Source organism: Myxocyprinus asiaticus, chromosome 36, assembly GCF_019703515.2.
Source record: "Myxocyprinus asiaticus isolate MX2 ecotype Aquarium Trade chromosome 36, UBuf_Myxa_2, whole genome shotgun sequence".
In the NCBI taxonomy this organism is placed as follows: Eukaryota; Metazoa; Chordata; class Actinopteri; order Cypriniformes; family Catostomidae; genus Myxocyprinus; species Myxocyprinus asiaticus.
This window is the reverse complement of record NC_059379.1, coordinates 21,613,680-21,637,577: the sequence shown is the minus strand read 5'-3', so window position 1 is coordinate 21,637,577 and position 23,898 is coordinate 21,613,680. Positions and strand designations below refer to the sequence as shown.

General features: G+C 41.4%; 1 protein-coding gene across 2 annotated transcripts in view; it reads left to right on the top strand.

The window, feature by feature from the left end:
* The window catches only part of LOC127427493 (carbonic anhydrase-related protein 10), a 287,921-nt gene that overhangs the window by 246,607 nt on the left and 17,416 nt on the right, over positions 1-23,898 (top strand). For both annotated transcript variants that reach the window (XM_051675144.1, XM_051675143.1), the window contains 2 exons: positions 208-393; positions 21,457-21,552. In XM_051675144.1, coding sequence (XP_051531104.1) covers positions 208-393; positions 21,457-21,552 — 282 coding nt within the window. The remainder of the gene's footprint in view (positions 1-207; positions 394-21,456; positions 21,553-23,898) is intronic.

Genomic DNA, 23,898 nt, shown 5'->3' with positions numbered 1-23,898 from the left:
GTATGGGAGTGGCATATTTTGATATTGGGCTAGTTTTGAGGCTAGTATTATTGGTCATTGTGCTAGTTTTGATTGGTTATCGGGCTGTTTTTGTCACCCTGAAGTAAATGACATGAGGCTAATGGAAAATTCTTCCCCCATTTGATTAGCAGTACTTTGTTTTATTAATTTGTGACTCTTGTAACCATACCTTTTTTTTTTCTAAAGGTGGGAGGGACAATGTACAACACCGGCCGCCATGTATCACTGCGATTGGACAAAGAGCACCTGGTGAACATCTCGGGTGGACCAATGACGTACAGCCACAGACTCGAGGAGATCAGGTTACACTTTGGCAGTGAGGATGGACAGGGCTCTGAGCATCTCCTCAATGGCCAGGCCTTCTCTGGGGAGGTGAGCCTCCCAATTCTGTGTATCATGAGTGGGCTACACTGGCCTACAAAGCCAAACACAATAACTACACCTACTGAGAAAATGGCTTAAAGGTGTTTTGACATTTTCACAAAGCTTATCTTGAATCTGAGCATAGTTGAGCCAACTCAGTCTGTCACAGGACAGATCATAGTCTAACAAACTCAATTTCGGTCAAAGCTCAGTTTTGAGGAAATATGTAGTTACTGTGTTTTGCTTTTGTATGGCAGACCAGATTATAATGGACCATAGTAGCTGCTTTTTGCCAGCCTATGGACCTATTGATTGGTTTCGTTGATCTTCTATGCTAAGTGTAAAGACAGCTTGCCATCATAGGTCAGCAGAGGGTGTAGGCTGAAAGCAAAGCTCAGCATGGAATAGAAAAGTATAGCTGTAAAACAAATGCTTATTTTGGTGGTTGTATGCATGAATTGTAATAGTGTGCCTCAGAGCATGTATTTCATGAAATGTTTTACATGGTTTGCATCAGATTCTGAAAAAGTAAGGTTTGGGCCCTGCTGACATAATGCTGAAAGATAGTCTTTAACATACCAAAAAATATGAATATTTGTCATATGAAAATGAACATATTTAGTACAGATGGGAACCAGCAGGGACCAGGTGATACAATATTATATAGATATGTGTTGCGTTAAGGTAATATTGAGATTCTTTGTTTAGTGCATTGTGGTTTGAAACTGGTATATTGCAGTCTTTTACTTGTTTCTCATTCATATTTATTGGACTTCGGTGCTTTGCACAGCAAGTGTTGAACTTTCTGCTTTACTTCATCATAGAGCTATAATGTAGCGCATACATGTTGGTATGTCAGTCTCAGGAAAAAAAAAAAGGCGTAAGGATGGAGCTTGATTTGGTTCCAGCGTGATTATCCTTGCACAAAAAATCTTGCAGTCTAGCTGTACAGAGGATCTGTACAAGTAATAGACTTATAGCTCTTGCTAAGTTTGCAATTGATTGAATAGAAATAATTCTGTTTTGACCTGAAGGGTTAGTTCACACAAAAATGAAAATAATCTCATCATTTACTCACCCTCAATGCCATCCCAGATGTGTATGACTTCCTTTCTTCAGTAGAACACAAATTAAGATTTTTTGAAAAATTGTTCTGTAGGTCCTCAGATGTGAAAGTGAAACTAAACAGGCACCAGATGTGACTTTCAGATGTAAAAGTGAAAGTGGAGATTTAGAGTTGAAAACATAACTTAAATTTTGATCTGTTTCTCACCCACACCTGTTATATTGCTTCTGAAGATATGGATTTAACCACTGGAGTCTTATGGATTATTTATGTTTCCTTTGTGATTTTTGGAGCTACAAAGGTCTGATCACCATTCACTTGCATTGTGAGGACCTGCAGAGATTAAATATTCTTTATTTGTGTTCTGCTGAAGAAAGAAAGTCACACATCTGGGATGGCATGAGGGTGAGTAAATGATGAGAGAATTTTCATTTTCGGGTGAACTTTACCTTTAATGCCACATTATTTTGGTTACAGTTTTCGATAAGGTTCTCTTTGTTAAAATTTTTTAGTTAATGCATTAAGTAATTATTGTTTTTTACAGTGTTTATTAATCTTGGTTAATGTTATTATTATTTTTAAATACTATTGTTCATTTTTAGTTCATGTTAGTTCATAATGTATTAAATAGTGTTAACATTAGACAACTTTTAATGAAAAAAAATAAAATGTTAGTATATGTAGAAATTAACATTTACCAAGGTTAATAAGTGTCTTAAAATTAGTGTTCATTAGTAGTTCATGATAACTATTGTGTTAACTAATGTTACCGAATACAGCCTTATTGTAAAGTGTAGTTTCATCTTCTTGGACACTCAAACAAAAGTATTGATTCTTGGTGTTAAAATATCAGTGCAGTATCATGAAGTAAACTATAACAATACTTTGATAAAAAAAAAATAAATAAATAAATAAAAAATCAAATCAAATCTAAGTAGTCTCCCACTAACAGAGTCATAATAGCAGGAGAATGTGTCCTAATTACGCTCACAGTGTAATTCTTGCAGACACTGCACTGCAGCCTCCATTATTTGATAAAGTCTGTGAAGTCCTGACATTTCTCTTTGAGCACAATAAGAACAATGATTTGTGTGGCAACAAAATAAGCATTAGCTTGACAGGCAAACGCTGTAATTAATAATTATAATTTATTCCCCCACTCCCTGAGGCAGCCAGCTGATAATCCAACAATAATAAAACAATGTGTCTTCAGTCTATCAGGGCAAAGAGAAGCATGACCCGGGCACCAAAAGGCCAGTTCTGTCTTTCACTCTTGTGTTTAAGCCATTACATCTCTTGACAGACACTAGAGGCTAAATGATAATTCATTTCTCCTGGAGCTGTCACTTGATTCGATAAACAATGATGAGAGAATTTTCATTTTTGGGTGAACTTTACCTTTAATGCCACACTGGCTGATTTTTTTTTTTCAGCCAGCCCGGTTGGGCCAGTAGTTTGGATTTTCACTTGTCTCACCAATATTTTATTTTTAAGAATGTATTTTTTTTATCTAAATAACAACAATAATAATAATAATAATAATAATAATAATTATTATTATTATTATTATTATTATTAGCTCAGTAGGTCCTTAAAATGCAAGTGAATGGTGACTCCAGCAGTTAAATTAATGTGTTCTAAAGCGATACGATCATTTTTGGTGCGAACAAAAGATCAGTATTTAAGTACTTTTTAACTGTGATCCAACGCTTCCGAGAGGGTGTAGTCCAAGTGTTCTCTCGTGACGTATTCGCGTTGCCATAATACAGACGTAATCTCACGTTCTTCTCTCAGTTGAGACTAATCACACAAATGCACCATTGTGAGTGAAGAAACAGATAATATCAGATCTAAACCAAAACCAACCAAGCTACTGTACAGCATTCCTCCTCACTTGTACACAGCGCTGCTCTTCCGGCTGTGACGCATTTGCCTCAGTTCTTGCGTATCAAATGCCAATGCGATTACATCACACACGAGTACCGCTGCCGACTGGAAGCATGATTTAGAGTTAAAAAAAAAGTACTTGAATATTTATCTTATTCACACCAAAAGCGATTGTGTCGCTTTAGAAGACATTAATTAAACAACTGGTGTCGCATGGATGACGTTTATGCTGACTGTCTGTGATTTTTGGAGCTTCAAAAGAGAAATCGCCATTCACTTGCATTTTAAAGACCTACTAAGCTAAGATATTTTTCTATTTTTCTTCAAATGTGTTCTGGTGAAGAAAGAAAGTCATACACACCTGGGATATCATGAGGGTAAGTAAATAATGAGAGAATTTTTATTTTTGGGTGAACCATCCCTTTAAGTTTGCAAGGTATAAAAACACATGCACATGATCAACAAACACAAGATGTAGCAACAAAGGAGCATTGGCCTGATCCTCACACACACACACACACACACACACACACACACACGTTGGTGCAGCTATCATTATGAGGACTCTCCTTAGACATAATGATTTTTATACTGTACAAACTATAGATTCTATCCCCTAACCCTAACCCTACCCCTAAACCTAACCCTCACAAAAAAATTCTGCATTTTTACATTTTCAATAAAATATCATTTAGTATGTTTTTTTAAGCGATTTGAATTATGGGGACACTAGAAATGTCCTCATAAACCGCATTTATAGCATAATACCCATTACCAGTTTGTACCCTAAAAAATAGTCCTCGTAAACCACTTAAACCTGACCCCCCACCCCCCCCCCCCACCCCAACACACACACACACACACACACACACACACACACACACACACACACACACACACACACACACATTCTTATTGTTGAGCCCTATTATCCTCTGAAGGAAGAACATTTTTCATAATGGTCACAGTGGGGTCTTGCACCAAACAAATAATTTTTTTTGTGTTGTTTTTGATGGAGTACTGTCTGCAAATTTTTATGAAAGAGTCTTGGGCAGCACTCCTCACACACGTCTGAAGCCGGAAATCCATGCCACCCCCCACTCTCGGTAATGATGGAGAAGCTTCGGAAAAAGAACCTAAGAATGTATATTGAACCAAATGATCTGGGACCGTGCCTGCCCTTGAAAAGAGAACAGAGTGAAAGAACATTAAAACTTAAAACCGCAAATACATTCGCAATATCTCTCCACCAGTGACTGCATCCAAAAAAAAAAAAAGCTACCAAGCTTTTAGTTTATTTGGATGTCTGCCTCTGTTACATTCAACAAAATGCATCTCCCTCTCTCTCTCTTTCTTTCTCTTCTACCATTTGTTCTCTAATAATAAAAGATTACGTTTGACTGATGTTCACGTTGCCTAGAGGGAAGTTGCCTCACTGTAGATGCATTGCAACACCTCATAGTTAATACAGGCTTCATTCTTCATGATTCATGAGGGCGGTCTTACTCGCAAGCCGAAAATGAAACACCACTGATGAAATGAGTGCTAAAATATTCAAGGTGTTTCTCAGAAACTTTACTTAAAAAACCTACCTAGGTGATATCCCTTGATTCTTTATTTTCCCCTGGTAGCTTGGGGTGAAAACAGCCACAGAATTTTTTTTTTTTTTTACTGCATTTTTACTGCATTTTAGATGCTCTTGAAAGCATGCACTATCAGTTGGAAAGCTTTTCATAGTGATATGATGCTTGTCTGTTTTATGTTACCCATTTAATTTCACATGCTTCAGGGCAGTGCCGTTTCAGACCATTCTGGCACCCTAGGCGAGATCCCAATTGGTGCCCCCATCGAGAGGTGGTGGTGGGGGGGGGTATGGCAGAGGCCTCCTCTTTGGCGCCCTCCCTGCAGGTGGCGCCCTAGGCAACCGCCTAGTTCGCCTATGCCTAGAAACAGCCCTGCTTCAGTGAACCTTGATAAACATGCTTCTTTACTTTGTGCTAATCATTGGGCTTTGGGTTAGTCCATGTGTTTAGTGTTTTAACCCCAGTTTGATCTCATGAAATTTATGTCACTGTGGTGACGTTTTTGCACAATGATTTTGCGTGGTTAATTACGCGCATCACGGCATTTCGAAGGTGAAATGTCCACTGTGTGGTGCTAAAAGCGGGTTAAATGTTCTCCAAAACAGATGAGGTTTTTAAGTGTTATTCTCTATCAAGTTTTAAATGAACAAAACCTACCTCCCTTTCCTAAACTTTAAACCTAAACCTAACTGATAGTGTCATAAAAGCAAATGTGAGATGAAAAATGCAATTGCTAAAGTAACCCAGTCATTTTGTGGTGCTTATGACACTTGCACCTCACATGTTGTCTTGCAAGCTCTTCAGGACTTGTACCTCGGACCTTTGCTTTACAAGTGCAGCACATTATCAGTTGTGCAACCGTGCAAATTGATCATGCTTGAACAATCTTGTAAATGTAGTTGGTTGGAATAGCTATAGTTAAAGTTTTCCGATGTCATAACATAGAATTGTGTGAGGAACAGAGCGAAACGTGTTTATGAACTGATAATTTGACGTTTTACTCTTGATTTGTGTAAATGTGAATAAAAGTCATTGTTACACGTAACAAAAAATAACAAGGTACGTAAAAATCATTTAGCAAAAATGTAGGTATTGTAATGTGATTCTATGAGACCAGGTTGTTTAACCTAGAGGTTTTCAAACTGTAGATTGGGGACCACAAGTGGGTGCTGATAAGATATTATTTTTAATAATACAATGTATTGTAATAAGGGTATGATAATAAGTAAATGATGTAAAATAATTAGATGTACATTTTTAAATACAAAATGTATTGTAACAGTAAGAAATAGTTCTGCATATTGTTATGTGGAGTGTTCATCTCTCCTGCAGCATACACTGTATGGCCAAAGGTTTGTGGATACTTGAACACCAACATTCATATGTGCTTGTGTACAGTTAATGTTTAAAACTATATTGATTAATCCCACTATTTGCTGCTATAACATTTTCCACTCTTCTGGAAAGGCTTGATATTGGAATATAGCTGCATGGATTTGCTTCCATTCAGACAGAAGAGCATCAGTGAGATCAGACACTGATGTTGGGAGATGGACCCTGGCTTGCTGTCGGCGTCCAATTCATCCCAAAAGTGTTCAGTGGGGTTCAGGTCTGGGCTTTGGGCAGGCCAGTCAAGTTCATCCACACCAGACTCAGTACATTATGTCTTTATGGACCTCACTTTGTGCACAGGGGCATTGTCATGCTGAAATAGAAAAGGGTCTTCCCCAGTCTGTTGCCACAAATTTGGAAGCATACAGTTCTTTAGAATGCCACTGTTTAACGTTTAAGACTTTTCTTCACTTGAATTAATGCAAACATGTCCATTACATATTAATCCACAAACTTTTGGCCATATAGTGTAATTAAAACAAAACAAAAACAAAACAAAACAGTTTTAACCACCTGAGCCATCATTCTGTTGAAAAGTTATGTTTTGATACACAAAAATAAAGTTGCATAAAATTATCATTTCTGTTAGGAGGAATGCAATTTATTATCACAGGATATCATAATCTAAGCTGTGAAGACAGAAATGTGATGAATATATGCTGAGTTATTTAGCAGAAAAGTTGTTTCTAAATTAAACAGTGTCAGACATTTCAAAAAGTATGCAAATAAACAGGACAATATAATACATAAATATTAAATAGTTGAGGCCTATTTGAAATAATGAATTAACACCATATCCAATGATTTGCAGAACTGCCTAATAACCCACAATTCCCCCTCTCACCCTTTCATTAATTTCTAATTATCGATGGTAGCAAAATAACACATTACCATCACTGTTCAGTGCTTAGATGCCAAAACAAATTTGCTCATTAAAATCCAATTTTCACATGTACTAAATATAACAAAATATTGCATCTATAAAGTATGGCAGAAAATTTGAAATCATTAAACTTCCACCAGAACCAATTTCTCTTTATTATATGATGTCATAAAGACAAAGGCTAAATCACATAACAGCCCTTTTTTAACATGCCTCTTCCTTTGACAAACCATGGGAAAACACTACATTTTCAAAAGGATTGTTCACCTAAAGATGCAAATTCAGTAATCATTTACTCACACTCATGTCGTTAATGTCTTTCTTCTGATTAGGGGCTGTCAAGTTCTAGACATAAAACACCATTAAATAAATATACCTGGTTTAATACAATTTAAGCTCAATCAACAGTATTTGTGGCATAATGTAAATTATAAAAATAATAATTATAATAATTTTGACTAGCCCCTCATTTTCTATAAAAAAGGGTTCCCTATCTGTCACTCACTCGACGTTGTGTCGATATAATGACACTAGGGGTCACTCTTGGGAGCCCGAGACACCTCTGGTCTTTGATAAAAGGCCAATGAAAATTGGCGAGTGGTATTTGCATGCCACTCCCCCGGATATACGGGTATAAAAGGAGCTGGTATGCCACCACTCATTCAGATTTTCTCTTTGGAGCCGAACGGTCATGCTCACTTAGCTGAATACTACTGTTCATTCACCTCTGCTGGATCTGACGGCGTGTTTCAGCGGCTTCTCCCCTCTCTGCACTGGAGCACTGCAGAGAATGCCCTTGGGCGCTTCGGCAGAAATAAAAGAGTATATTTCTCTAAAAGAGCGGCACACATGGAACGTCTTTTTAAAGACGCGTCTTTCTAAAGATGCTTTTCCGATTGTGTGTTATTCCTGGATGCGCTCGTTATCTCTCGCCTTCTGACGGTCACGATCACTGTCTTTCGTGTCTGGGCACTGCTCACACGGAGACAGCGTTCGTGGATGGTCATGTTCTCATTGTGAGGATATGTCCATGGCAACGTTGCGGTCGCAGCTCGCCTTCATAAGAAAGCAAGCCAACCCATTTACCCATGGGTATGAGGCCAGCGTGGCTAGCACTGGGGGCGATTTGGGGACCCTAATGGGACCGCCTCCGCCGGGTATCCCCCCGCGGACCTCCCATTCCCCAGCATGCTTGTCTGCCCCGATCGGGCTTCCGGATGAGTCCGCCGGCTTGTCTCATGGCGAGTTCGACCTCTTATTCGGAGCCCGCGAAAGTGATGAGCTCTCTAGCGCAGCATCGGAGAGCAGGCTTGTCCAGTCGGAAGCCTCAGCTGGGCTCCTCCCTTCGGGGACGATTGCTCAGTCACAGGCTGACGCGGATATGACGACATGCTTTCCCGGGCAGCCACGAGTGTCAGCTAAAGTGGAACTCACTGCTCTTCCCTGAACCCTCGCTGTTCGTTGATTGGTTCCTGGGCTCGCGGCGCTGCTCAAAGCCACGCCCCGCCCCCGTTCCTTTCTTCTCGGAAGTGCATGAAGAGCTGACAAGGTCGCGGGAGGTACTTTTTACTGCCCGGTCCCGATCTTTTCAGCTTCCCCTCCCTCACTACCCTCGATGGTGGGGCAGCCAAGGGCTATTCGGCAATCCCCCGGTGGATAAAGGCGCTCGCGGTGCATCTATGCCCGCAGAGCGCCGCCACCTGGCACGGGTACCCAAAGCCCCCGTCCAAGCCCTGTAGGTTTACGTCATCTCTGACGGCCAAGGCCTACGGTGCCGCTGGACAAGCCGCCTCCGCCCTGCACGCCATGGCTCTCTTGCAAGTCCGAAAGGCACTAAAGGAACTGCATGAGGATAGTTCCGCCCCGGGATTGATGCAGGAACTGCGCTCGACGACCGACCTCGCTTTCCGAGCGACGGAAGTCACGGCGCGGTCTCTCGGGCGGACGATGGCCACACTAGTGGTCCAGGAGCACCACCTTTGGCTCAACCTGGTCGAGATGGGCGAGGCCGACAAGACACGATTCCTTGCTGCCCCCATTTCCCAGGCGGGCCTATTCGGCGACACCATCGAGGACTTCGCCCAGCAGTTTTCGATGGTGGAGCAGTAGACGGATGCTAACCGGCATATCATGCCCCGGCGCGGCTCAAGATCCCGCACCCCATCTACTCATCGGTAAGGGTGTCCCCCTGCGGTGACTGCACCAGCTCCGCTGCAGCCCGCCCCCTCGGCCTGGCCCCGGCGTGGAGCCTACCGCAGGAAGCAGACGCCACCAGTCTCGTGGCCGCCCAGAATCCGTGAAAGGCTTCAAAGCGCCCATGAGATGGGCAACCCAGGGACAACGAAACCCGCTGCTCTGGAGCTGGTAAGCAGATCTCTCCATCTTTTTGTTACCTTTTGCATTTAATTGCACTGCATGCCCAAGTGGTACTCAAGAGCTCAGCAAGAGCGGTTTACTTGTTCCCTGGGTCATGTATCCGGTGTGCACGGCTGTCATCACGACCACCATCCACCACTCTATTTGGCAGGTTTGGCGCTCCAGCAGCGGTCTCCCGCCCCTGAGCGCCCAGCTGTGGCACAAATCCGCCCCCGATGTGACAGTCTCCACGGGTCACGAGGACAGGCCTCTTCCTCCCCCATCCCAGGCTGTTCCGGGGGTGGTCACAAGGAGCCAGGTAAGTGCTTTGATGTCCTTAGACTCAGCACAGCCACGAAGTGGTGTGGCACATCGAGCTCCGCCCCGCTGCGAGGCCCCACCTGCCAGTACATCCGATGACGTTGTCCCTTTGGTCCCCCTTGCACGTAACTTGGACGCATGGCTTGCGCTTTCCAATCCGTCGCGAGGGCTGGTCCAGACCGTCTGACTCGACTGTGCGATTCACTTTGCCGGGCATCCGCCCAGGTTCAGCGGTGTCAATTTCACCTTGGTGGAGGACGGAAACGCAGCTACCTTGCGCGGAGATCGCAACCCTCCTACGGAAGGACGCGATAGAACCTGTCCCTCCAGCTGAGATGAAGAAGGGGTTTTTCAGCCCCTACTTCATCATACCGAAAAAGGCGGTGGGTTGCGGCCAATCTTGGACCTGTGAGTTCTGAACTAGGCTTTACACAGACTCCCGTTCAAGATGCTGACACAAAAACGCATTCTGGTGAGCATCCGGCAACAAGATTGGTTCGCGGCGGTAGACCTGAAGGATGCGTACTTCCACGTCTTGATCCTTCCTCGACACAGACCATTCCTGCGGTTTGCGTCCGAGAGTCAGGCGTATCAGTACAAAGTCCTCCCTTTCGGCCTGTCCCTGTCTCCTTGCGTCTTTACGAAGGTCGCAGAGGCTGCCCTTGCCCCGTTAAGGGAGGTGAGCATTCGCATTCTCAACTATCTCGATGACTGGCTAATTCTAGCTCATTCTCGAGACATGTTGTGCACACACAGGGACCTGGTGCTCTCACACCTCAGCCGACTAGGGCTTCGGGTCAACTGGGAAAAGAGCAAGCTCCTCCCAGTTCAGAGCATCTCTGTTCTCGGTTTGGAGTTGGACTCAGTCTCCTTGACGGTGCACGTTATGAACGAGCATGCCCAGAAAACAGCGGTTCCACTGAAACTTTTTCAGAGGCTCCTGGGGCATATGGCATCCTCGGCGGTGGCCACCCCTCTCGGGTTGATGCATATGAGGCTGCTTCAGCACTGGCTCCAGACTTGAGTCCCGAGATGGGCATGGTGCCACGGGACACGTCGCGTGGTCATCACACCGATCTGTCACCATCTTTTCAGACCTTGGACTGACCTCTCGTCTCTACGGGCAGGTGTTCCTTTAGAACTGGTCTCCAGGTGCGTCATGGTCACGACAGACGCCTCCAAAACGGGCTGGGGCACTGTTTGCAACGGGCACGCAGCCGCCGGCCTCTGGACGGGTCCGCAACTGCATTGGCACATCAACTGCCTCGAGTTGTTGGCAGTTCTGCTCGCCCTGTGGAGCTTTCGGCTGTTGATCCAGGGCAAGCACGTGTTAGTTCAGACAGACAACACGACAACGGTAGCATATGTCAACCGCCAAGGCGGTCTGCACTCTCGTTGTATGTCACAACTCGCCCACCGTCTCCTCCTCTGGAGTCAGTAGCACTTCAAGTCACTGCAAGCCACTCACATCCCGGGCAACCTCAACACTACAGTGGACGCGCTGTCATGACAGGTTACCCTCAGGGGAGAGTGGAGACTCCAACCTCATGTGGTCCAGCTGATTTGGAGTCGATTCGACAGGCACAGGTGCACCTGTTCACCTCCCAAGAATCCACCCCAATGCCCGCTCTGGTACGCCCTGACCAAGGCCCCCCTCAGCATAGACGTGCTGGCACACAGCTGGACCCCTGGCATGCACAAATATGCGTTTCCCCCAGTGAGCCTGCTTGCACAAACCCTGTGCAAGGTCAGGGAGGACGAGGAGCAGGTTGTCCTGGTAGCACCCTACTGGCCCACCCAGACGTGGTGCTTGGACCTCATGCTCCTCGCGACAGCTCCCCCCTGGCGAATTCCCCTGACAAAAGACCTTCTTTCTCAGGGACGGGGCACCATCTGGCACCTGTGCCCAGACCTCTGGACTCTCCATGTCTGGCCCCTGGATGGGATGCGGAAGACCTAAGCGATCACTCAGGCTAGGGCCCCCTCTACGAGGCGCCTGTATGCCTTTAAGTGGCATCTGTTCGCTAAGTGGTGTTCTTCCCGATGCGAAGACCCCCAGAGATGCGCAGCTGGATCAGTGCTTTCCTTCCTGCAGGAGAGGCTGGAAGGGAGGCTGTCCCCTTCCACCTTGAAGGTGTACGTTGCCGCCATAGCAGCACACCACGACGCAGTCGACGGTAAGTCCTTACGGAAACACGACCTGATCATCAGGTTCCTAAGAGGCGCCAGGAGGCTGAATCCCTCCAGACCGCGCCTCATTCCCTCATGGGATCTCTCCATAGTTCTTCAGGGTCTACAGAGAGCCCCCTTTGAGCCTTTGCAGTCAGCCGAGCTTAAGGCACTCTCCTTGAAGACTGCCCTCCTGACTGCACTCACTTCCATCAAGAGGGTAGGTGACCTGCAAGTGTTCTCTGTCAGCGAAACATGCCTGGAGTTCGGTCCAGGTTACTCTCACGTGATCCCAAGGTTCCCACCACCCCTTTAGGGACCAGGTGGTGAACCTGCAAGCGCTGCCCCAGGAGGAGGCAGACCCAGCCCTGTCATCGCTGTGTCCGGTGTGTGCTTTACGCATCTATTTGGATCACAGGCAGAGCTTTAGAATCTCTGAGCAGCTCTTTGTCTTCTTTGGTGCACAGCGGAAAGGAAGCGCTGTCTCCAAGCAGAGGATCGCCCACTGGCTTATTGACGCCATAACTATGGCATATGTCGCCTAGGACATTCCAGGGGTGTAGCGGCTCCCTGGGCCCTGGCCAGGGATGCCTCTCTAACAGACATTTGCAGAGCAGCAGGCTGGGCAACACCCAACACCTTTGCAAGGTTCTACAACCTCCGGGTGGAACCGGTTTCGTCCCAGGTATTGGCACGCAACACAAGTGGATAAGCCCGGGATAGCTGGCCGGGTGTATCGCTTGCACATAGCGCTTTCCACCTACCTTGGAGCTGAAGATGTGCGCCATTAATTCCCAGTAGTGTTCACAAACTTTGTTCCCTGGTTGACTTCCTCCGAGCCCTGTTGCAGTTGAGTTTTCGGAGAGACTCGCTGCCGGCCCAGTACACGTACTAACTAAGAGCCCTGTTCTGGGGTAGGTGCTCCGCATGTGGCGGTTCCCTGTAAGGCTAACCCCATGCGATCTATATCTTCTGCTAATTTGTTTTTCTGTTGGCAAACTGCATCTTCCTTGGGCAGAGCCCCTCTGCCCCAGTCTCCATGTTTGTAGTAACTCCTCCCCCATTGGGCAGGATCTACCTTGAAGACTCCCCACATGGTTGGAAAGACCATGTGACATATTTTTCCATTTAAATATCCCCCCCTCTCTTTGGGCGAGGTGTGGTCTCCATGGTGTCTTCCCCTTGGGAGGGACACCCCCCGACTAGACCTGGCGGCCCAGTCGGATAATCCCCCTTCTTTTTTAGGGAGTGGAAAAAAAGAAGGGGAAAAGAGGCCATGACTGGGTTAAGCCTGTCTCTATCTTTTGGGTAGTCGACTTGTACCCAAAAAGGGCCGTTCGACACTCATACATTTGTTGGGGGAGGTTACATGTCGACCTGGTGTGCTGGCTATGAGGCACACAGTAGTCTGCCCACCACACACCGCCAGTTCACGTAACACAATTCAGCCAATTGTGGCGATTTGTATAGGGACCCCTAGTGTCACTACATCGACACAACGTCGAGTGAGTGACAGATAGGGAACATCATGGTTACTTATGTGACCTCCGTTACCTGATGGAGGGAATGAGACGTTGTGTCCCTCCTGCCACAACGCTGAAATATCCGCTGAAATGGCCGGACCTTATATCGGCTCCTCAGCATAAAACCTGAATGAATGGTGGCATACCAGCTCCTCTTATACCCGTATGTCCAGGGGAGTGGCATGCAAATACCACTCGCCAATTTTCATTGGCCTTTTATCAAAGACCAGAGGTGTCTCGGGCTCCCAAGAGTGACCCCTAGTGTCACTACATCGACACAACATCTTGTTCCCTCCATCAGGGAACGGAGGTTACACAAGTAACCATGACGTTACAGTGAGGCACTAACAATGGAATTGAATCCAATCTGTAAACGTTAAAATACTCACTGCTTTAAAAGTATAGCCACAACCCATAAATAATATGTATGTTAACATAATTTTAGTTTGATAAAATTGCTTACTAATCTTTGTAAATTTGTGTCCCAGTTTTACAACTTCGTTGCCATTATGACGTAGCGCAGTAACTCCTAAAACGAACATAAAAACAACTTTATAGCTCAAATAATACACTAGTATTAACAGATGAATTAATTATTTTATAAGAATTAAGTGCTTTTATGAAATTTAAGCTTTACATTTCTGCCTTTAAATCCTCCAAAAATTGGCCCCATTCACTTCCATTGTAAGTGCCTCGCTGTAACCTTGATTTGTTTTTGTTTTTTTGTTGTTGTTTTTTTAGAAAAGGGTGGACGATTCAAAATTATTTTTAAACATTATACCACAAATGCTGTTGATTAAGCTTAACATGTATTGAACCCGAAATATTCTGTTAAAGCATCACAAAAGTAGTCTATGCAGCTCACTTTATTCCAAGCCTTCTTAAGCCATATGAATCCTTTATTCACTGAAAATCTTGCCTAGAAAATCTTATTTGAGAGTTGTGGTCACCATTAAATTATACTATAAAAACGCTGTTTGTGTTCCACAGAAGAAATAAATTCTCATGGGTTTTGAAATATATGAGGGTGAATATTAAATTTATGACAGTTGTACTCTTTAAGATCAGTAGCCCTGATCTTGAATTAAATTCAGACTGTGTAACACTTAGGTAAGTAGCAACTGGTCATTTTACTTGAAGTCAGCTGAGCTTTGCCTTTTGTTCCTTTATGCTGCAGTGAGTGTCCCTCTCAAACTGTGGGTTACACAGACTACATGCTCCTTCTCGGGGTAGCTTAACTTTAACGTAATCAAATTGGCTTGCCAACCATACTCCCGGGCTTTCCGTTTATTTGCTTTGTGAGTGTACACTCTGATTCGTTCGCTTTTGGTTGTCAGTTCCAGATGACTGCATTTCATTTGCCCTGTTAGCGCTGTCCACCCCTTTTTCTGCTATCGACTTGCTGTCTTCATATTTTGCCCATTGCAGTAGGCTTAAGCCAGCTGTCACACAATAAAGAGCTTGTCAGGGGGCCCACCAGAGGCACAAGCTGTCTCCCATCGTAGCAGAGACACCTCTCCTCTCACAGTTTGACAGATCTCTCTCTCTCTCTCTCGTGTGTGTGTGTGTGTGTGTGTGTGTGTGTGTGGGCAGGTTTAAGTGGTTTACGAGGGTATTATGCTATAAATGTGGTTTATGAGGACATTTCTAGTGTCCCCGTAATTTAAATCACTTAAAAAAACATACTAAACACTGTTTTATTGAAAATGCAATAATGCAGAAAGTTTTTTGTAAGGGTTAGGTTAAGAGGTAGGGTTAGGGATAGGGGATAGAATCTATAGTTTGTACAGTATAAAAAGCATTATGTCTATGGAGAGTCCTCATAATGATAGCTGCACCAACATATAGATATTGTGAGTGGTGTGTCTCAGACAAGACATGATGTCGTTGATTCTAAAAATGGCTCTGAAGGTGACAAAAATGCCCCTGAAATTAAAAATGTGTGGGCTAAAACCTGCTAATTAATTCCTCTATTTCTTATTTATAACATCACACATACTTACAATTCTGTCTTATCTCATGAAATTATTTTATTAAATTGAAGTTTTTGACATAAAACAATGAAATTATATCATTATATTTTGTATGGTTAGGAAAAACAATATGCCCTAACAATGCCCTCATAAAGGTGAAAAATCCACCTGAAAAACAAATATTAGGGCAAATATTGCTCCTTAATGCAAAAGTTAATTTCTCACACTGTTTTGGCCTCTGGATGTCACTTAGAAAAGCATTCTGGATTAAATCAGTTTCCTGAGTGTTTGTGAATTGTGTGTTTTGGAGTGAGTGAATCGGTGGAGAACTTACACCTATATACAGGGGCTTGGGACGATATACAATTAGTGTCTGTGTATAAATAGTCAATGAGTTTGTTAGCTCTCACATGGATGCACTGAGCAGGCTAGATACTGAGCCTTGGGGAGCAGAAAAGAACTGTCAAAAGACCTGCGTAACAAGGTAATGGAACTTTATAATGATGGAAAAGGATATAAAAGGATATCCAAAGCCTTGAAAATGCCAGTCAGTACTGTTCAATCACTTATTAAGAAATGGAAAATTCTGGGATCTCTTGATACCAAGGTCAGGTAGACCAAGAAATATTTCAACAGCAACTGTCAGAAGAATTGTTTGGGATACAAAGAAAAACCCACAGGTAACCTCAGGAGAAATACAGGCTGCTCTAGAAAAAGATGGTGTGGTTGTTTCAAGGAGCACAATACTTGAACAAAAATGAGCTGCATGGTCGAGTTGCCAGAAAGAAGCCAATGCCACAAAAAAGCTGGTTACAATATGCCTGACAACACCTTGACACGCCTCACAGCTTCTGGCACACTGTAATTTGGAGTGACGAGACCAAAATAGAGCTTTATGGTCACAACCATAAGTGCTATGTTTGGAGAGGGGTCAACAAATATTGTGCTCCTTGAAACAATCACACCGTCTTTTTGCAGAGCAGCCTGTATTTCTCCTGAGGTTACCTGTGGGTTTTTCTTTGTATCCCGAATAATTCTTCTGGCAGTTGTGGCTGAAATCTTTCTTGGTCTACCTGACCTTGGCTTGGTATCAAGAGATCCCCGAATTTTCCACTTCTTAATAAGTGATTGAACAGTACTGTCTGGCATTTTCAAGGCTTTGGATATCTTTTTTATATCCTTTCCATCTTTATAAAATTCCATTACCTTGTTACGCAGGTCTTTTGACAGTTCTTTTCTACTCCCCATGGCTCAGTATCTAGCCTGCTCAGTGCATCCATGTGAGAGCTAACAAACACATTGACTATTTATACACAGGCACTAATTGCAATTTAAAAAGCCACAGGTGTGGGAAATTAACCTTTAATTGCCATTTAAACCTGTGTGTGTCACCTTGTGTGTCTGTAACAAGGCCAAACATTCAAGGATATGTAAACTTTTGATCAGGGCCATTTGGGTGATTTCTGTTATCATTATGATTTAAAAAGAAGCCAAACAACTATGTGATAATAAATGGCTTCATATGATCACTATCCTTAAATAAATTATATGATCAGTCATATTTTCAAAATCAATGCCCAAATTTCACAATTTCTGCCAGGGTATGCAAACTTTTGAGCACAACTGTATATATATATATATATATATATATATATATATATATATATATATAATGGAAAATTGCATAAAGGCCCACGAAATGTGCCCCTATAATGAATTCCTCCTGTTTTATTTGCAAAATCTGATTTTGTTTATTATTAATTATATATATATATATATATATATATATATATATATATATATATATATATATATATATATATATATTCTAGGCCTATAATAAGATATCTAATTATGTCAGTGAAGTGATTGTATTGAAGCATTTGACATAAAAGGGTAACACTTCACAATAAGGTTCCATTTGTTAACATTAATTAATGCATTAGGTATCATGAACTAACAATGAACAATATATTTGAACAGTATTTATAAATCTTTTTTTATATTAGTTAATAAAAATTCAATTGTTCATTGTTAGTTAACTAATGAATTAATTTTATTATATACAACTTTTTAAAAATGTACTTGTATGTTGAAATTAAAATGAACCAAGATTAGTAAATGCTGTTTAAGTATTATTCACTGTTAGCTCATGTTAACAAATGTTGTTTACTAATGTTAACAAATGGAACCTATGTGTTACCCATAAAAGAATACCATATATTTTTGTATGGATGCAAAACATTGCTCCTTAAAGAAAATGTAAATGTCTGACACTTTGCCAGAACTAGTCTGATCTAGAACCACCCACTTAGACAGAAAGAGGCTTTCATGTCTGATTGGCATGTAAAGAGATCAATCACAGTTTGTCTATGTAGGGGTGGGGTTATCTTAAATTGATTATCCTACAACAACAGACCTTTTCTGAAAAAAAATATTATTAAGAAAACACTAAGTAGCGGGAAATAAGTAGAGACTCTAAGTACAGTACAGAAAATAAGTGCATTTGACTGACATAAATAAGATAAAAAAATTTAAAAAACATACACATTTCTGCTGGTGAATATCCATTTAACTTGCTACTAAGTGCCGCAAACAAAACTCTGAGGGGTGAATTCACTAAACATTCAGGCCACTTGTATGTATTTCAGCACAAAAACCTGCATCTTATTCTTTAAACACCCACAATCTAATTTAAGCTGCTCAATCTGCGCTGAAAAAGTGCTGTTTCTTGAGTATTTAAATTGTCATTGTCATTACTTTCCGTGTTAATGCAACTCCTTTCTATGTTAAATAGGCTCTTTATAAATTGCGCTCTATTCACAGAACTCTGTGCTATTTGACGCGAGCAATTAACATCACGCTATTACCACCTGAGGAAAGCAGGTGGTAAATTGAATTAAAGAAAAATTCAGTGATGATTCATGAATGATTTATGAAATAGTGATCAAATGATGGAGAAGAGTATAATACTTATGCATATATTCATATATGCGGTATAGTCAAGCACACTTTTGGCATGTTTAAGAGATGATTCAGGTGTCTAGATCACAGTAGTTGAGTGATGCTGTACAGTCCAGATCAAGGTAGTCCGCTGCATCCTCCACTATATAGCGCTCCGAACCAGATCGAAAGATGTAAATTACGCTGTGAAAATTGCGTTCAGAACAGATTTTGAGGATGCTTTTTTTGTCCCTTGCCTGATGTAATGTTTAATGTGTTTGTTCATGTGTTTCATGTCATTTGGTCCCCTGGTCATGTGATTTCATGTTTCCCTCCATGTTCATGTGTCTTGTTTTCATTGGTTTATTGTCTAGTTATCTTGTTATCAGTTCTGTTATGTCATTGGTTCATGTTTAAATGTCTTATTATTAGTTCAGTCTTGTCATTGGTTATCTTTGTCATGTGTTCTCCCATGTCCAAGTATTTAACCCTCATGTTTGCCATTGTCCATTGTCAGGTATTGTTTGTGTATGTAGGTTGTTGTTGGTTCTATGATCAAGTCAAGTCTAGTCAAGTCAAGTCATGTTTATGTTTTGTTTCATAGTCACCAAGTCATGTCAAGTTTAGTTAAGTCAAGTTCATGTTTATGTTTTGTTCACATTTAGAGTTAGGGTTTTTGGATCTCACTTTTGTTAATAAAATTGCACTTGGGTTCTTCACTCCATCGTCATTGTCTTTGTCATTGCCAGCGCCAACATAACGTTACACCTGATCTGCTAAATTGCTTACTAATGATTTGGGTGCTAAACTGGCACAGACAGCATGTGCAAATAAGCATAAACATTTAAAATGGAAAATAAGCATTTACCTGTTGCAATTCATTCTTAGTGATTTCCCCCCTGAATATCTGCAAAAATTTGATGTGACTACCCTGGCAAACTTCAACAAATCCAATGATTTATTTCATTCTCAAAAGTATTTGTTGTATCAACCTGGTACAGTCTAAACATGACTTTGTTTCTAGGTTGACAGATATTAAAAGCCTAGGTCCCTTTACCCGCAGAAGTTGCATCAAACCAGCCAATCATATTAGTGCTTACTAGATTGAGAAAGTGTTTTCCAGTTTTATAGTGCAATATGCATCAGATGATTAGTGAACTGACCGTAGGCAGTCAGTGGGCGTGCTGTCTTAGGCACTTTATGAGACTACATCTAATACAGCTCTCCAAATCTTTTCTTCTTCTCTTGTGATTTCTCTGGATAGTGTATTGCTGCAGCTGCCTCCCGCTTCAAATTAGCTGGTTAGAGAGTTTGGGAAAAGTACTGGCTTCACAAAAAATGAAGAAAAAACAACAAAGAAAAATTAATCAAATTAAATTTTGCTCAGTAATCGTGGTCCTCCACACTTGATTAAGTTTACAGACGATCTGTCACTCCCTGGCTCCCCTTTTGCATATTTCATAATTTCTATCAGCCACACAGTTTTTAATTTCTCTCTCTCTCTCTCAAAAAAAAAAAAAAAAAAAAAAAAAAGAAAAGAAAAAACAAAAAACCATCAGGCTAAAAGGGGTAGGGAAAGAATGTGTCCCTAGTTTCTGAAAAAAGAAAATGATGGTTCTCCCAGCAACTCTACATGGTCATCATATTGTTTACAATGTGCTCTAGTTGGATAAGGCCTTGGATGAGACACTAATAAACAGTAAATGCACATTTTTTTCATCAGAAAAGTTATTTTACAATAATTGTTCTCAGCTCTTGGAGCAAAAAGAGACTGCATCCTCTTCACCTATCTAAACTGCCTTTTTGAACCTCTTTCACAGGGACAGTGTGCACTCAAGCAAGATTACCTGTGCTTCACAATGAATTTAAATTTAAATTTGACAGACATAATCAAACAAAGACAGAAGCAGCTGTTTACCTTTGATTGTGATTCAGAGCCATCTGTAATGACAAAAACTTTGTCTGTTATCCAAACTGACTCTCGGCTCTGTACAAAACTCATTCAAATTGACAAATTCATTTTTCAAATTCATTTGAGGTGTGTAACGAGCGATAGTGAGACAAACAGACCCATATGCAGAGGAATAGTTCAAAGGATTTATTTACAATAAATGTGAGCAGTCACTGTGGATGTCGAGGAATAAATTTGTGGAATCCTCCGTTGAAGCTTAGTGAGGTGCAGAATGACGCCTAGCAGGGTAGGGCAATGTAGCTCCCGACACGCGGGCAAAGACGAGGTATCCTCAGTGGAAACCCAGCTGATATGTAGCGAACTGGAAGGCAACCACACACCCGACATGTAGACAACCAACAGATACACGAGACAGGAACAACTAGGCAGAGAGTGTGAGGTTAGTTACTTCACACCAAACAACAATCTAGCGAGACATTCAGTGAACACTGAACTACATTTAACATTAAATCAGACCAAGGACATGACACACAAGGGGATTAAAATAGGCATGGACAAACAAGGATCAGGTGCAACTCGCCAGCTGAACATCACCGGAGACATCACCGGAGAGCAAATGGCGGTAACTCATACACGCCGGTAACCCATGCACTCACACAAAGAATGTACACGAAACACAAGACAGACAGGGAACGATGATGCCACGGTCCTCGTCAGATAAAAACTCAACCTGGCAAGGTGACAGGACCGTGACAAGGTGAAAAGAGGTTGTAAGATCCACACACTGGAAACTGGAATTTCAGTAATTATCAACCAAATTACTATCAACCAGTAATTTTTCCCAATTATGCTGTTCATATTTAATAAATTCCAAAAGAAACATGGAATTAATCACAATTAATCAACAGAGATAAAAACCCTTTTTTGTCAAAGTGTCTTTTGTGGTGAGCAAACAGAGAAAAGTAGGGATGCTTTTCTGTATCTCATGCTCTCTTTGCCAAGGATAAAGCATTGCACATTATGTCAAAGCTGATTTATGTCCATTTTGTCTTTTTTTCTACACAGGTACAGCTTATACATTACAACCATGAACTGTACACAAACTACACAGAAGCTGCCAAGAGTCCAAATGGGTTGGTGATAGTGTCTATATTTATGAAGGTGAGTATTACCTATACATCCATGCAAAAATAAAAAGATTTTAGTGCTTAATTGTCATGTCTCACTACATAACAAAGTTCCTTTAGAGGCATGCCAGGTCACTCTGTGGCCATTTTGTAATGCCAATTCAAGCGCAGCTTCTATCTACTTGAAAGGGGAAAGACTGAAATCTACAAAACTGTTGGTCAAGAAAACGTTTAAATAATATATTTCAAATCAGCAAAAAAAATTAAATAAATAAATAATATTAATCTGACAACAATGGTATCACAAATTGTGCTTCTTTAAACTCACACAAAAAAAGTGTTATATTTCAGGTGGCCTAGCTAATGCTGTGGACATTTTATCCAAAAGCCGATTGCCGCTTTTCACTGTAAGGTGGAAATTCTGTTCCCGCAGCCACCATATTGAGCATTGCGAGGCCTCTATCAAAAAGGTGATTGGCTCATTTAAGACAGTCCTACAGCTGCAATTTTTAGCATTACAATTTCTCCCATTCATATGCATGTTAGTGGGCCATTTCTGTCCTTAAAATCTCTCTGCCATGTACACTCTCCACTGACATGAAGGTGAATTTACGGATTGACATGAATGTTTGTGACAATAATCTTTTTTTGCCGGAGACACATTATTGCCCAATTTGAACTTCAGCACATTAATTAAATAAATACATGCTCTAAAGCTCAGAAACAATTAGCCATGCAATTACCAGACAGCATCATCCCTGTCACTCTGGAAGGACAAGGTTATGAAATAACTTTCCCCTGCTTTGTGAAATGACTGTGCAGAGAAATGTCTGAAGAGCTGTGATAGACCATTACCTTATTTTCTCCCTCAGGACAAGAATTTAAGCTAAACTAATTAACCCGTCCAAAGTCAGTGGCAGGCAGTCATCTTTGCCCTGGAAGTGAGCATAGTGCAGTCACCTCTGCTGTCTGTCCAAACAGGAATGTGTTTAATTCATGCACTCTCTGACTCTATAGGAACAATTATGCAGTCTTTGCATGAAGACTCAATATGGACTCTCCATATACTAGAAAGTAAAATGTCTTTTAATGCTATGATGCAACTATATACTGTAGATGATATTTTGGAGAAATTAGAACATTTTATGTACTTGGTATACAATAAAAAATTGTATCATGCACTTATGTGCTGGGACAAACAAGCTGCAGGAGAAAAAAAACAAAAAAACAAAAAAAAGGTTTATGTACCAAGGAATAATTCTTTATTAGTCTGTTAAATATTTAAACATTGTTAACCAAATGTTTGGTGCAAGCCCCTGCCTTTTTAAAGTTCTCACAAAACGTTTTTCCTTGCCTATCACTCATTATGTGTCAATACTATACATACAAACGTGTACTGTCGTGTCAAATATTTATTTTATATTTGACAAATGCAGCATTCGCTTTGATTAAGAATGAATTGGGAATGGGTTCAAACTGACTGTCAGCTCCACCTATTGAAGAACATCTGACGGAGTTGACAGGTAACACATTACTCATGTAGAAGTAATTTTGTTTTTGTTTCTAGCTTCTTAGAAGACCTACTTAAAATGAGAGAAATTATCCAAAAATTCCAAACAATTTCTTTACAATATATATGATCGTTTCATAAATATCTGATGGTGTGACAAAAAGTAGGGACACAGCTGTGAAAACTTATAAAAGAGGTATGTTTTTAAATTAATATCTCCCTTCTGTCAGGATACAGTTATATTTATATTCATCCTAAATTAAATATAGACACATTTATTATTATTAAAGATGAATACATTTTCATCAATTTGAAACACTGAGCTACAGTATGCTCTGGGGACAGATGGGGAAATGGAGTGATAAGGTAATATCATCATTTCAATAAAATAAAGACTAAATAAAATAAAATGGAAGGTTTGTTTTAATGGCTTTCTAGTGATCACCTCTGATTTCAGTGTCTTTTCTTGCACTTATTCTCACTCTGTCATGATACACAGCCAAAGCCCTTTTCTGAGGTATCACATGCTGTGTTCCCTGTTTTGGCGTCACACTTCCAGGAAGGACTCTCATGTGAGTCTCCATAGATTGAATGCAAAGTGTGCCAAAAATGCTATTTTGTTTGTGATATAAACAGCTATATGGATAAGTTGTTTCTTGGCAAGGCAAAACCATTGATTGCAAGGGAAAGTAAAAGCTATTTTTTGTAGCAACATTTCTTTTCAAACACTGTGTAGTCCACACTAATTATTTCTTGGGTGAGATAATGGCTGACTGCAGCCCCAGGTAATATTGTAGAAAGTCTCACAAGAATGTGACTAAGACTTTTAAGCCTCAGTCTTCACTGTTCTCTCAATGAGGAGGTCAAAAT